Source organism: Mus musculus, chromosome 4 (assembly GCF_000001635.26).
Source record: "Mus musculus strain C57BL/6J chromosome 4, GRCm38.p6 C57BL/6J".
In the NCBI taxonomy this organism is placed as follows: domain Eukaryota; kingdom Metazoa; phylum Chordata; class Mammalia; order Rodentia; family Muridae; genus Mus; species Mus musculus.
In genome coordinates this window covers 47112055-47124003 of record NC_000070.6, presented here as the reverse complement: position 1 = coordinate 47124003, position 11949 = coordinate 47112055, and the positions used below count along the sequence as shown (strand labels likewise).

The following is an 11949-nucleotide window of genomic DNA, read 5'->3' as shown; positions in this document are numbered from 1 at the left end:
AAACTCTGACCTCAACACACATGTGCCTCAGATATGTAAACACGCTACATACACATAAAAGAGGGTGGCGGGGGATCTCAAAGATAACATCTCAGAGACCCCCCACACACATGCTAAGCCCTACCTGCTCCCGCCCCCACACCCAGTTTCCTGGTCTCCATCTCGCTCACAGGAACTCCAGTACAGAGCAGGTCAGTCCAGGCAAAGCAGACCTGATTCTGAGGAGCGATACCCTCAGCATACATGTCTGAGAGAAGAGCGAGAGAAATACGCTGATGCTTTTAATCCATCGCACTTGTGTTCTCGCAATTGACGGGGACGAAAATAAGATCTGCAGTCTACCTTCTGACTGATGTCTTCTTGAGACAGGGTCTCATGTAGCCCAGGCTAACCTCAAACTCTCTGCGTATCCAGTGATAACCCTAAACTTCTGATTCTCCTGCTTCCACTTCCCAAGTGCAGGGATTAGGGGTGCGCTGTCAAGCTGATTATTTAAAATGGGGTGCTGCGGATTTAACCCAGGGCTTCATGCGTGCAAGGCGGGCACTCTAGCCAGAGACCCACACCCTCAGTTCACTGGTGGCATTTCTAATTGTTCCTATTAGCTTCACCAAGTTGGTGAGCTCTTGGAGCTGATCTGGAGTCATTCAGACGGTTGAATTATCCAGCAATGTCCACAGCAGCTGCCTCATCACCAACTCTCAATAATCAAATACTATAAGTAATAATATCTATAATCAAATAATATTATAAATAATATTATTAAATAATCAAATGCTATTTAAGGAAAAGCTTAAAAGTTGAGTTTCATGTAGAGCATTACATTTCTTGCTGGAAATACCCTCTTAAGTTTATAGGGCCTTGGCAAACCCTATAGCTTCTTTGAGCTTTCAGATGTGGTTAGCCTGGTTTGGTCAGTAATGAACATTATGATAGAATTTTGGCTGTGGCATCAACGCATAAGCAAAAGCATTCTTTATTGTATGAATCTAGACTATCTCACCCCACTCACACCTGAAGAAATCAACAGTATTTCTAGTGTCCACCTCATCCCCCTGAGAGAACTCTAACTCAACATTTGAGGTATTAACAGTTTGTGTAAAATGTGCTACAAACACCCAGGAAGCTTTGTATGTATCAAAATAAAGTATTTACCTTTTTTGCTAATGAGAATAAAAGGCACCATTGTAAAATGCACATCTTGATAGGAAAATATCCTTTCCAAATACCAAAGGCAACATCTTAGGATTGCCCTCAGAAAGCAGGATGCCAGGAGACATTTTTAAAGTTTTCAAAATCTGTACAAAGCTTATTCACACTCTTGTGACACCCAGCACATTCACGAATGACAACCGTGTACGCTGTCCATCTCATTGGGCACACAGTCCACAGCCGTGGAGGGCTCCTTCCTTGGCAAGGCGATGCACTACGACATGCGCTCCTTGAAGAACCACCTCTGGTTATCTGAGTTGGTACAGTCCCGTAAGTATGGTGCAAAGCCGTTGTCTAACACCTTCTCTGTGGCCTCCACACATTTCCTGCTGTGCTTGTGAACTAAAGTGCCATCCTACAAATGAAAACATTGTTATGTTCAAAATTATTTTAGTGATTGCTCAGAAAAGCCACATTTCCCTTAAGGCAGATTTTGAAGACCCCAAGGAGTGACTTTTAGCATTTCGTAAATGTCAGTAAATGCAAAACAGCGCCACCTGCTGGCTACTGAAGAGGATGGGAGGGAGCCTCTAGCTCCTCACCACTCCCCTCCTTCAGTGAAGTCACAGCCAAGATCCTTTATGGACCTCCCTCATGTCTCTCCATCACCTAACTCCAACCTTATGACTTCCTTCTCCTGAGCCGTTTAACAGCATCACGTGACCTTCTAACTTGGTGGCAGCATATCCAGGTGAGGGACCTGAGTCCACAGGTCACCTGTTCTCAGCCTGGTCACAGTCTCACATCCCAGGTCATGGCAGTCTTTAACGGCCAGCTTGCTTCCTCAATACTTGCTGTGGGCATGGAGAGCCTCTCTTTGCTGTGTATCTTGCCCCTCTCTCTTCTGTAGTGTAAGGAACATAACAAGGGGCCAGCAGCCAAAAGTGACAATGCATAGGCTCCTGGTTCCGAGGGAGAGGCTTTGCAAACTGCTAGATGCTGTTAACCCCCACACTTCCATGGCTCTCCAAGTTTCCCCCTGAGGAAGCTAAAAGTAAGGGACTCACTACAGCATCTCTCTGGCCAGCCTTCTACACAAACCCACGTCTCCAAAGGGATCACTGAACTTTAAGGTAAAATGTTTGTTCGTGTGGGGGCTATGCACGTTCACACACATAGGCGTCTACACATACATGTATGTGTATGCAGAGACCAGAAGATGACAAGGTATCACACCTCCACCTTCTTTACTTGAGACAGGGCCCTTTCTGACTCTAAAGCTCATCATTTTAGCTAGCCAGCCTGTCCTGGGAACCCCTCTGCTTCCTAAGTACTGCCTCCCAGGCGACCTGTCAGGGCGTTACGGGGTGATGAAAGTCTGAACTCCAGTCTTCATGCCTGTGTGCCAAGAGTGTTACCCATTGAGCCATCCCTCCAGCCTTACAGTGGAATTCTTAATGCAGCATGTGACCAATCTTGTTTCTAGATTGTACTATCGTTGGGGGCGGGGGTAGAAGAAAAATGCAAAAGGAAGAGGACAACAGATTGTGGACTGTGTGGATTATTTTTCCTAAACTATTTTATTTTAAGACACATCTTGCTGCCCTGGAACTCACAATCCTCCTGCCTCAGCCTCCTGAGTGTTGGGATTATAGGAGTGTGCTACCATATCCAGATCTTACTTTCTTCTTAAAGTCAAACAGGATAAGACCACAGGGTTAACACCGCAGCTCTTCCAGGGAGCCTGTAAACTCCACTGCTTATTATTCTATTTCTCTACAGGAAAATATATTTCAACTTTGAATGGGATTTTTGGACTGCTCACAAATGGGTCAATCAACAGTATCTGGAAAGCCAGCTCTATCCCAGGCTGCCTCTTTGGTCACATCCCAAGCAGCCACAAGTTCTCTACAGGCCCTCACAGCTTCCACAGGAAGTCCCGGGAATCTCTAAGTCCTTCCCGGAGCAGAGCAAGGCTGCTGTTATCAAGCCTGTTTCAGAGCAAGGTGAAATGATGCTCAGAGAAGAAGGGTGGGTCATGCCTGGGTCTAACCTCATGTTCTGGCACTTGGGTCACTTACGACACTCATATACCCATCTCACCCCCACACATTAGTGTCAACTCTACTTTCTATTACAACCCACAGCAGCTCATACCGTAAAAGACTGAAAAAGAAGAAAGCCTCACTGTTACCAGAAGCCATACACTCACAGTCATTCCCCCAGGGTCAAAGTGAAGTTTCCAGTGTCTGAGACCCACCGGGACCAGGCTAGAGAGTACACCTGGCTTCCGCACAGGCGCACAGACCTGGGCCGATGGCACCGAAAGCTGCATTCACTGACCTCCTGTAGGATGAACTCCTGGTTCTCTGGGACGGTCTCTCGGCAGAGATCCATGACAAGGGTATCCTTCCCGTCCTCCACGGTGATGCAGGCTTCGGGCTGGCGGGTGTTATAGCGTATTTCTTTCCGGGTCGTATACTCGAAAAACTAACAACAGTTTAACAACCAACAGATGTCAGTTTACCTTGTGATGTGGAGGAAGATGCCCTGCACAAGATTATCTAGGGCGGTAGTTTCTCAACCTGCATATCAGACATTCACATCACAGTAGCAAAATCATAGTTATAAAGTAGCAATGATAATAATTTTATGGCTGGAGCTCACCACAACATGAGGAACTGTATCGAAAGGTCACAGCATTAGGAAGGCTGAGAACCACTTCTCTACTGGAAATAAGTGAGGGTGGGTTAGAGCACCACCCCTACCCCACACCACCACTGCCATGACCCTGTATTACGGTTCCAGGTATCTTGAGGTACTAAGTTGACCTCTTATTTAAACCTAGATAAGTCTCTACTCCTGGATTTTTTTCTGCCATGACACATCCAAAGTAACAGACACCGTGAATCCCACATGCTAGGCTAGTGCTCTGCCACTGAGTGATACTCGTGCAGAGGGCTAGTGAGAGGGGTAAAGGCTCTGACGACCTCACCTGAGTCCTGTCCCTGGGATCCACATGGAGGGAAGAGAGAACTGACCCCCACCGTTCTGACTTACACACACACACACACACACACACACACACACAGAGAGAGAGAGAGAGAGAGAGAGAGAGAGTAGGTATATACACACACACACACATACACAGGCAAATAAATAAATATTTTTTAAAAAGTGTTTTAAAAGAAGCTTGCCCCTCCCCATCAAGGCCCACGCCTACCTGGTTCTGACCCATCCCATGGCAGAGGTACAGAAGGACCTGGTGGCCTTCAACATGGTTTTCATTGGGAGGATTGTAGTCAAGGCAGTACCCTCTTAGGCCTCTGTTCTGGAGCTAAACAAGACACAGAGGTAGCACCTCAGTCTAGATTTCCACACACCAAAAGGACTCCACACAAGGAGAGAGAAGAACACAATGAAAGAGGAGCCCTGTCCCTTTGCCCAGCTCTTTCCAGTCACTATAATGTTTTCCTATGCTAACAACAGATGGGAACTTGGCCAAACTTTAAGACAACAAATCTGGCCTAAAAGCTTGCACCTCTAACTGCTCAGTCACAGCCTTCTTGCTGCCCTAGCACAATCTTGGGTGTGGCCTCACTTCCACGGTTAGGAAACACAGAGGAGAGAGGTCTAGCTTACAGACAGTGCCACGAGTGAAACAGTACACACACAACCAGACTGGGGTAAAAGCAGTCATGGCAGAGAAAATGAGGAGGTGTGGCTCAGACTAATGGAGCCTTCCAAAGCAAGCTGCAACAGCCCGACACAGTGTGTGGATCCCCACTAGAATCTGCAACCACCCACAGAGCACCCTGAGAAATGGAGGAGTGTGCGCTGAGTGGCAGAGTGAACAGGAGCGAGGCTTCGTGGTTACGTGGCAGGCTTCGTGGTTACGTGGCAGGCTTCGTGGTTATGTGGCAGGCTTAGTGGTTACGTGGCAGGTTGTGCACACTTGAGAGTACAGAAGGAAATCACAGGACACCAATAGCCAAAAGCACCAAGGCAGGACAGGATAGAGGAAACAAGAGGAAGAGAATCTTGACGACTCTAGAATCACAGACACAGGACTCATTACACTATTCCCTGTGTTTTGGTACATTTGAACACTTTCACCTTGAAAACATAATTTAACACTAAACCCTGGCTTCATAGTTATCCAAAATGGAACAGCAGCATCTCAGATAGGCAACAGTTAGCCCATAGGGAGATGGTTCAGCTCCTAGCAAAATCAAGACTCTCGCCTTGTTTGGCCTCTTTTTTTTTTCCCTCTACATATTCTGGATGACTGGAAGGGAATCTTCTGCCTCTGCTATTGCTTGTGTTGTTTCTAAGGGCCACAAATCACTAACTGGCCAGGCCAAGTAATCTGAAAATACTGGCAAAAACTAAGACACAGAAACCCCACATATGCATGCCCATTCCCCACAATTAACTGACTGGCAAGATGCTCAATGGGTGCAAGCATGTCCACACAGGTCTAATGACCGGAGCTTGGTCCCCGGGTCCCACAGAGTGACAGAAGAGAAGCCACTCCTGAGAACTGTTCTCCGATCTCCACATGCAGCAAGACATCCCAGTTAATTAAACAACAAACAGTAGCTCACCCCTGACAATTTCCAGGTGCCTTCCAGTCCTGACCTTGCGGACCCAGGGCCCAGATGCCCAAGGGGAGAGGAAAGGACGGTACATACATGATCAGACCAGAGGGGTGAAAATGGGGGAGGTCTGGGGTGCTCACAAATGGGGAATTCCTCCCCAGGACTGTGGTTCAGACACAAGGCAAACATCCATTCCACCATGACCCACCACTTACCATCCCAAAGAAGCCAGGCCTGTCCTCTGGCACGTGCAATTCTGGGTACACTGTATCTAAGAACCACTTGAAGTCTTTACACTGGAGCTTAGCCCGAAGCTTCTTCCTCTCTGTCACGTCCCCAAAGGGTTCCTGAGAAAACAACAGAATGCTGAGTCCCTACAGGCTGCCTATCCACACCTGTTCTCGATGAAATTACTAGCTAATGTACAATCCACACTCTTACTGAGCTGGGTGCTGGGCACAGAATATTCAAATTGTCCCCTGTCCTCCATATGTGCACCACTGGCACCTTCACAGTCACATAAAACAAATGAAATGAGATTTATTTTTAAGAGGAAGAACTGGGGGACAGCAATGTGAAGGGACCAGATACTTATTGCCCTTTTGGGGAGGAGGGTGTCACATGTCAGTCTTCAACAGAATAACACATTAGAGTGGGGACAGTCACATCAAAGGCAATAAGCAGAAGAGACTGTCACACTGGCAGAGCTATGGGGTCAGGAGACAAGGCATCTGCAGACAGAGCCTAGGAGCTCCCACATCAATATCCTGGACCCGTGCACCCTGGTGGACTCTAACCACAGGCTGTTCTTATGTCTAACCAGAGGAATGGGATGGCTTACAGCTGTACCCTTCTTATTATTGATATATGAATATTCACTCTCAAACACAGGCAAGTGGCCTAGATATTATTTATTATAAGTGACCAGCATGTTCAGTATAGTGAGGTACAAACATATGCTGAACATTTAACTCATTAATATGAGCTCAAGACTGCAGCGAGCAAGTGTTTGACTTCACAGGCACCCCCGCTGTCCCCCAAGAGCGTTGTTTTTGGTTTGGTTTGGTTTGGTTTGGTTTGGTTTTGGTTTTTTGAGACAGAGTTTCTCTGTGCAGTCCTGGCTCTCCTGGAACTCACCCTATAGACCAAGCTGGCCTCGAACTCAGAAATCCGCCTGCCTCTGCCTCCCAAGTGCTGGGATTAAAGGTGTGCGCCACCACTGTCCTGCATTCTCCGAAGAGCTTTCGAGTAATAAAATAAAGCCTGCCACCAGGTAGCACAGCAAATGTTTACACAAGAACAACGGCAAGGTCTGAGATATGACTGTCCTTGCTCTAATTTGTTTTCCTGCTGAAGACTGATGAGGGACACCAAGGAATGGCAACACATAAACATCTGGATGTCACATCTATTGCAATGCCAAGTGCAGGCCCTCAAGACCAGGGTCCGTACATAGACCCTATATGACCTTGCCTCCAAATTATTTCTGATTGGTAAATAAAGATGCCAACAGCCAACAGCTGGGCAAAAGAGACATAGGTGGGGTTTAGGATTCCAGGTCTGGGGTCTGAAGAGAACCACCATGAGAAGACTGTGAAGGGTGATGGAGAAAGACACCATGAGTTAGGAGTCAATAAAGCATGGCCTTAAGGGCTGGGCAACTGGAGCCCAGGGGAGACACAGTAAGTGATAACTCGGGTTACAGATAGGAGAGTAGATTCTGATAGCATAGAAGGGTAGAGACCTGCCCAGCTCTTGTGCTGTTTGAAGCTTACTATAAATAATAAAAGTTGTGTCTTTTATCCAGGAACTGACTAGGCAGGGTAGAAACCCCAGGTCCGGATTAAATAATGTCTACAACATCCCCAGTACTTCCCTCTAATAACCTTTCATTTGTTTTGTGTCAGCCTGCATGCACATATGGAAACCAGATGACAAGTTGTGATACCTCCATCATGTGGGTCCTCAGGACTGAACTCAGGTCTTCGGACTTGGTGGCAAGTCCCTTCACGAGCCATCTCACTGGTCCCACAAGTCCCTTCTTTAACGAGTCACAGTGCCCCAGCTTTGATCAAAGCCCATCTTCAAACAAAGCCAACAAGCATTGAGCATACAGGTGCATTCAACACCTGTTGACGTGTTCTGGGGAAGGGGTGAACTTTGAGAATAGCAGCTAAGAGTTCGAGGCTGGGTGGCAGTGAGGAGCAGGTATTTTAGTCTGTTGCTCTAGGCAAGACAGAAAAAGCCATGGCAGATGACGGGGAGCTTCTAAGATATAGGGCCATGCAGGCTGTTGGCTCCTGTATTCAGCCAAATTGAAAAAAAGACCCCTGGCATGCAGGCCCCAGTCCTGCTGCCGCCTCCCCTGAGCTACCAGGCCTTAGGAAGGCTCCTTCAGTTTCTCAGTCTCCTTACCTCCTCCTCCCCCTCCCCTCCTCCCGTTCCTCCCCTGTCTCCTTGTGTGTGAGGCTTCAAAGCTATAAGATGGCAGCTACCTTACAGGGTTACTAGGAAGGCCTTGGGAGAATTTTCCATCAAGGGCCAGGGCAGATATCTTGAGGACCTCTTGTGTCAGCAAGTGGCTCTTAGATATGCAGAGCTGGCTTCTGACATACAGGGATGGCTGGTATAGAGGCCATGGACCCAAAGCCTTTTGGCAGGGGTTGGGGTGGGGCAGATCCATAGGTCCCTAAGGCAGGGACAGAATGAGGCTCTGAGGCACAAGTAGCCCCTGAGGTATGGTCCTGAGGAGAGATGCTAACTTGCTCTCATAGGGTCTCATTCATCACATGGAATACGGGCTCAGCTCAATGAGTGGCTGGATTCCATGGGTGCAGGGATGTAGCTGTGGAAGAATAAGGCTGTAGGTTTGTGAACCATTCCAGGGAGTGAAGGATGAAGCCTCTAAAAGGGCACAAGAGACTGCCAGCTAAGAAGTCAGGTGTGCTCTGAGCAGGATCTTCAGACAATAATCTGTGCTTAACTTCCAACCCGAGCACGTGGGCTCAACCAAGCTGGTTACAAAGAGAAAAGCCAAGACCCCTGCACCAGTGCCAACAGATGACGCCACACAACCCAGACTGGACATGCCAGTGCAGCCAGGCCTGGCTGCTCTCTAGCTCTTTACCTCCGTGTTGAGTTGCACTGTCATGGACATCCACAAATAATCCCTTCAAGTCGTTCAACACGCATGCTTCCAGGAAGGTCTAACAAGGCCATGCCCTGCCTTCCTGACTTGCATCCACACTGTAAAAGTGTCTTTTCCACAATCTATTGGGGCCTTGAATTTCACACCATGTTTCTGACTTTACCAGCTGTGGTGGTTTGAATTTGCTTGGCCCAGGGAGTGGCACTATTTGGAGGTATGGCCTTGTTGAAGTAGGTGTGGCCTTGTTAGAGGAAGTATGTCACTGTGGAGGTGGACTTTGAGACCTTCCTCCCAGATTCTTGGAAGTAAGTCTTCTCCTAGCTGCCTTTGGAACAAGAGGTAGAATTCTCACCTCCTCCAGCCCTACATGCCCCCTACTGCCATGTTCCCGCCTTGATGAAAGTGGACTGAACCTCTGAACCCGTAAGCCAGCCCCAATTAAATGCTGTCCTGTGTAAGACTTGCCTGGGTCATGGTGTCTGTTCACAGCAGTAAACCATAACTAAGACACAGCCATCTAAAGTGACTGCCAGTCAGTGCTTCTTGCATTCCTAAATGTAAGAAACTGACGCAGGGCCAACGATATGGCTCAGCTGTTAAAGGCACTTGCCACAAAGTCTGACAACATGAGTTTGATTCCTGGAACCTACGTGGTAGTAAGAGAGAAGCAATTCCCCTAGAGTTGTCCTCTGACCACAACACATGTGCCACAGCATGCATAAGCCTAAGCATAAACACACACACACACACACACACACACACTCACACACACACACACACCCGAATAAATAAACACAAAAGAAAAATACCTAACAGCTCTTACCTAAAGGTGTTTTCTCTGTGCGGTTGTGATATGCCTTGCAGAGAAAATACCTGTAGGTAAGAGCTGTTCAGACATGAGTTCCAGTGCCCTTGGCTAAGCAAACAGTGCTGATGAACCAACAATAAATAAATACATACATACATACATACATACATACATACATACATACATACATAAATAAAGAGTCCTCAAACAGAGCACATGAATGGTATGTCCTGAAGTGAGCCTCACAGGAACCTAATATTGCTAGAAGCAATGGCATGAAAATCACTAATTCAGTATTTGTAGCAGCTTTTATAAAACATGGCTCTGTGGATTGTGAGAACTGGCTGGGTATTCCTATCCATGAATGGAAGAAGAGGTTTTCTCACTCACCAGGCGGGCCTGGGGATTGCGGTGGTAGTAGAGTTCTTTAAATTCATCCATCCACACTTCTGCAGCTCGGACACTGTTGGCCAGGGCCTTGCTACGGGAATAGGGAGCTTGCTTAGGGAAGACGTGGCCCACATGGGAGCACGGGTGCGTTTCCAGAGTGCCACCACACTGCCAGATCTGCAATGGAGGTGGAGAGGGGAGGTCACACAGTGAGCAAGGGATGGCTGCCAGTCCACAGGGAGTGCAGTCAGGAGGTGGCGCCCTCCGAGGCGCTCACCCTCCCCAGGGACAGAAGCCACTGACTGGCATGCACCTGGCACAAAGGGAGAGAGTGAGAAAGCAGCCCTGAGACAGGCAAGACACAGAAGCTAAGAACCCCAAGGCCCAGGCTACAGCTCATGCACTTGACTGGGGTGGGCCCTAGAGACCACGCCAGCAACCCACTTCCTCGGTGGGTCGGACGTGCCTTCATTACCTGACACCACAGAAGAGAAGAGAGCAGCAAGGAAGAAGAGAGGTTTGAAAGGTAGAGAGGAAGCTTCTAGAAGAGGCAGAGCGTCCTGACACCTAGGGAAGAGGCAGAAAAACTGTTAGAATCACACCCAGAACTCAGGTCACTTGGGGCCTCGTTTTCCCAAAGGCGTTCTTGAAGGAGCCTAGCATCTGGTGTTTATAATGTAGGGTGTGAACACTGTGGGGTAGGGAGGAGGCCAAATTCTTCTTAGCTAACTGTTTTCGAGAGGGTAGGACAACAGAAAACATTGCTAAAAATATTGGTTTTGATTCTGAAACACGTTAAGATTCTGCTGACGAGGAGACGGCTGAGACGCAAAGGCAAGAGGGGCTCCCAGGGCAGCAGCCAGGCCTGTGGCAGAGGGCAAGCTCTGGACCACAGACTCAATCAATTGTGTCTGACTTTGTACAGTGAACCTGTGAACATGCCTGTTTAAAAGACAGTGCCCCACAGTTATCAGCCGTGCTACATGCAGGGGCCGCCTCCTAAGCTGAGCACAGAGGTCAGAAAGCAGCTCCAAGAGGTGGGTCCAGGACTCTGGCTCTGGTACTCCAGTTCTGAGTGAGCATGCGCAAGTCATATCGCCACTCCTAGCCTCAATTCCTCCCATCTTTAGAGCGAGCGAGAGAGAGAGAGAGAGAGAGGGAGAGAGAGAGAGAGAGACGCTAGAAGACTTGCCGTGCTGTTTCCAGCACAAGTCTGACAGAAATGTAAAAGTACATCTCCCAAAATAGCTAAGACATCAAGCATGTTGCTAAGATGTGCTTGTCAATGTCTCTCAGGTTAATTGGATATGCCTCCAAGGCTGAAGAGGGAGGGGCAACACGGGGGGTGGGGGGAGAGGGAGAGATGTGTGTGTGTGTGTGTGTGTGTGTGTGTGTGTGTGTGACAGAGAGAGAGAGAATATGAGAAATTAGAACACAGAATGAGTCCAAACAAAAGACTACTCACCCTAAAGGAGAACTCAAGGTTTTCTCCTCCCCAGACTTCCATTCCTGTATCGTAAGACCCCAGATAATCAAAATATCTCTTACTCACAGCAAACAGGCCCCCAGCCATAGTTGGAGACCTAGAAAAAAGTAGTACCTATATTTCAATGCAAGAGACACAAAGCCGTCATGAACGGCTGAGCAACGCTCGCCCTGCCGCCCCCGAGTCTCTGATCCACGAAGCTGAGTGCCTTTCATGTATTCATCCATCCACAAGCACACCTGAGCTCACGCTCTGTGCCTTACACCAGGCAGAGCCTGGAGGCCCACAGATAACACCCCACAGCCCTCGCTTTGAAGTTCAGATGGAGCTGAGCAGCCAAGTCTTCCATGTGTGACAAAGGCTA

The 11949-nt window shown here is 48.2% G+C and overlaps 1 protein-coding gene across 3 annotated transcripts in view; it reads right to left on the bottom strand.

Moving 5' to 3' along the window:
- Window positions 1-945: 945 nt before the first annotated feature.
- Window positions 946-11949, bottom strand: part of Galnt12 (polypeptide N-acetylgalactosaminyltransferase 12) — a 31165-nt gene continuing 20161 nt past the window's right edge. For 2 of the 3 annotated variants that reach the window (NR_156438.1, NM_172693.4), the window contains 6 exons: window positions 11565-11682; window positions 10100-10276; window positions 5969-6100; window positions 4376-4489; window positions 3496-3642; window positions 961-1567 (listed from right to left, as the gene is read on the bottom strand). Coding sequence is in view for 1 of the 3 variants with exons in the window: in NM_172693.4 (NP_766281.1) it covers window positions 1427-1567; window positions 3496-3642; window positions 4376-4489; window positions 5969-6100; window positions 10100-10276; window positions 11565-11682 (829 nt within the window). In the remaining 2 variants the exon portion in view is untranslated. Of the gene's footprint in view, window positions 1568-3495; window positions 3643-4375; window positions 4490-5968; window positions 6101-10099; window positions 10277-10574; window positions 10667-11564; window positions 11683-11949 lie in introns of all 3 variants that reach the window. The other variant, XR_003954907.1, reaches the window with a different exon arrangement.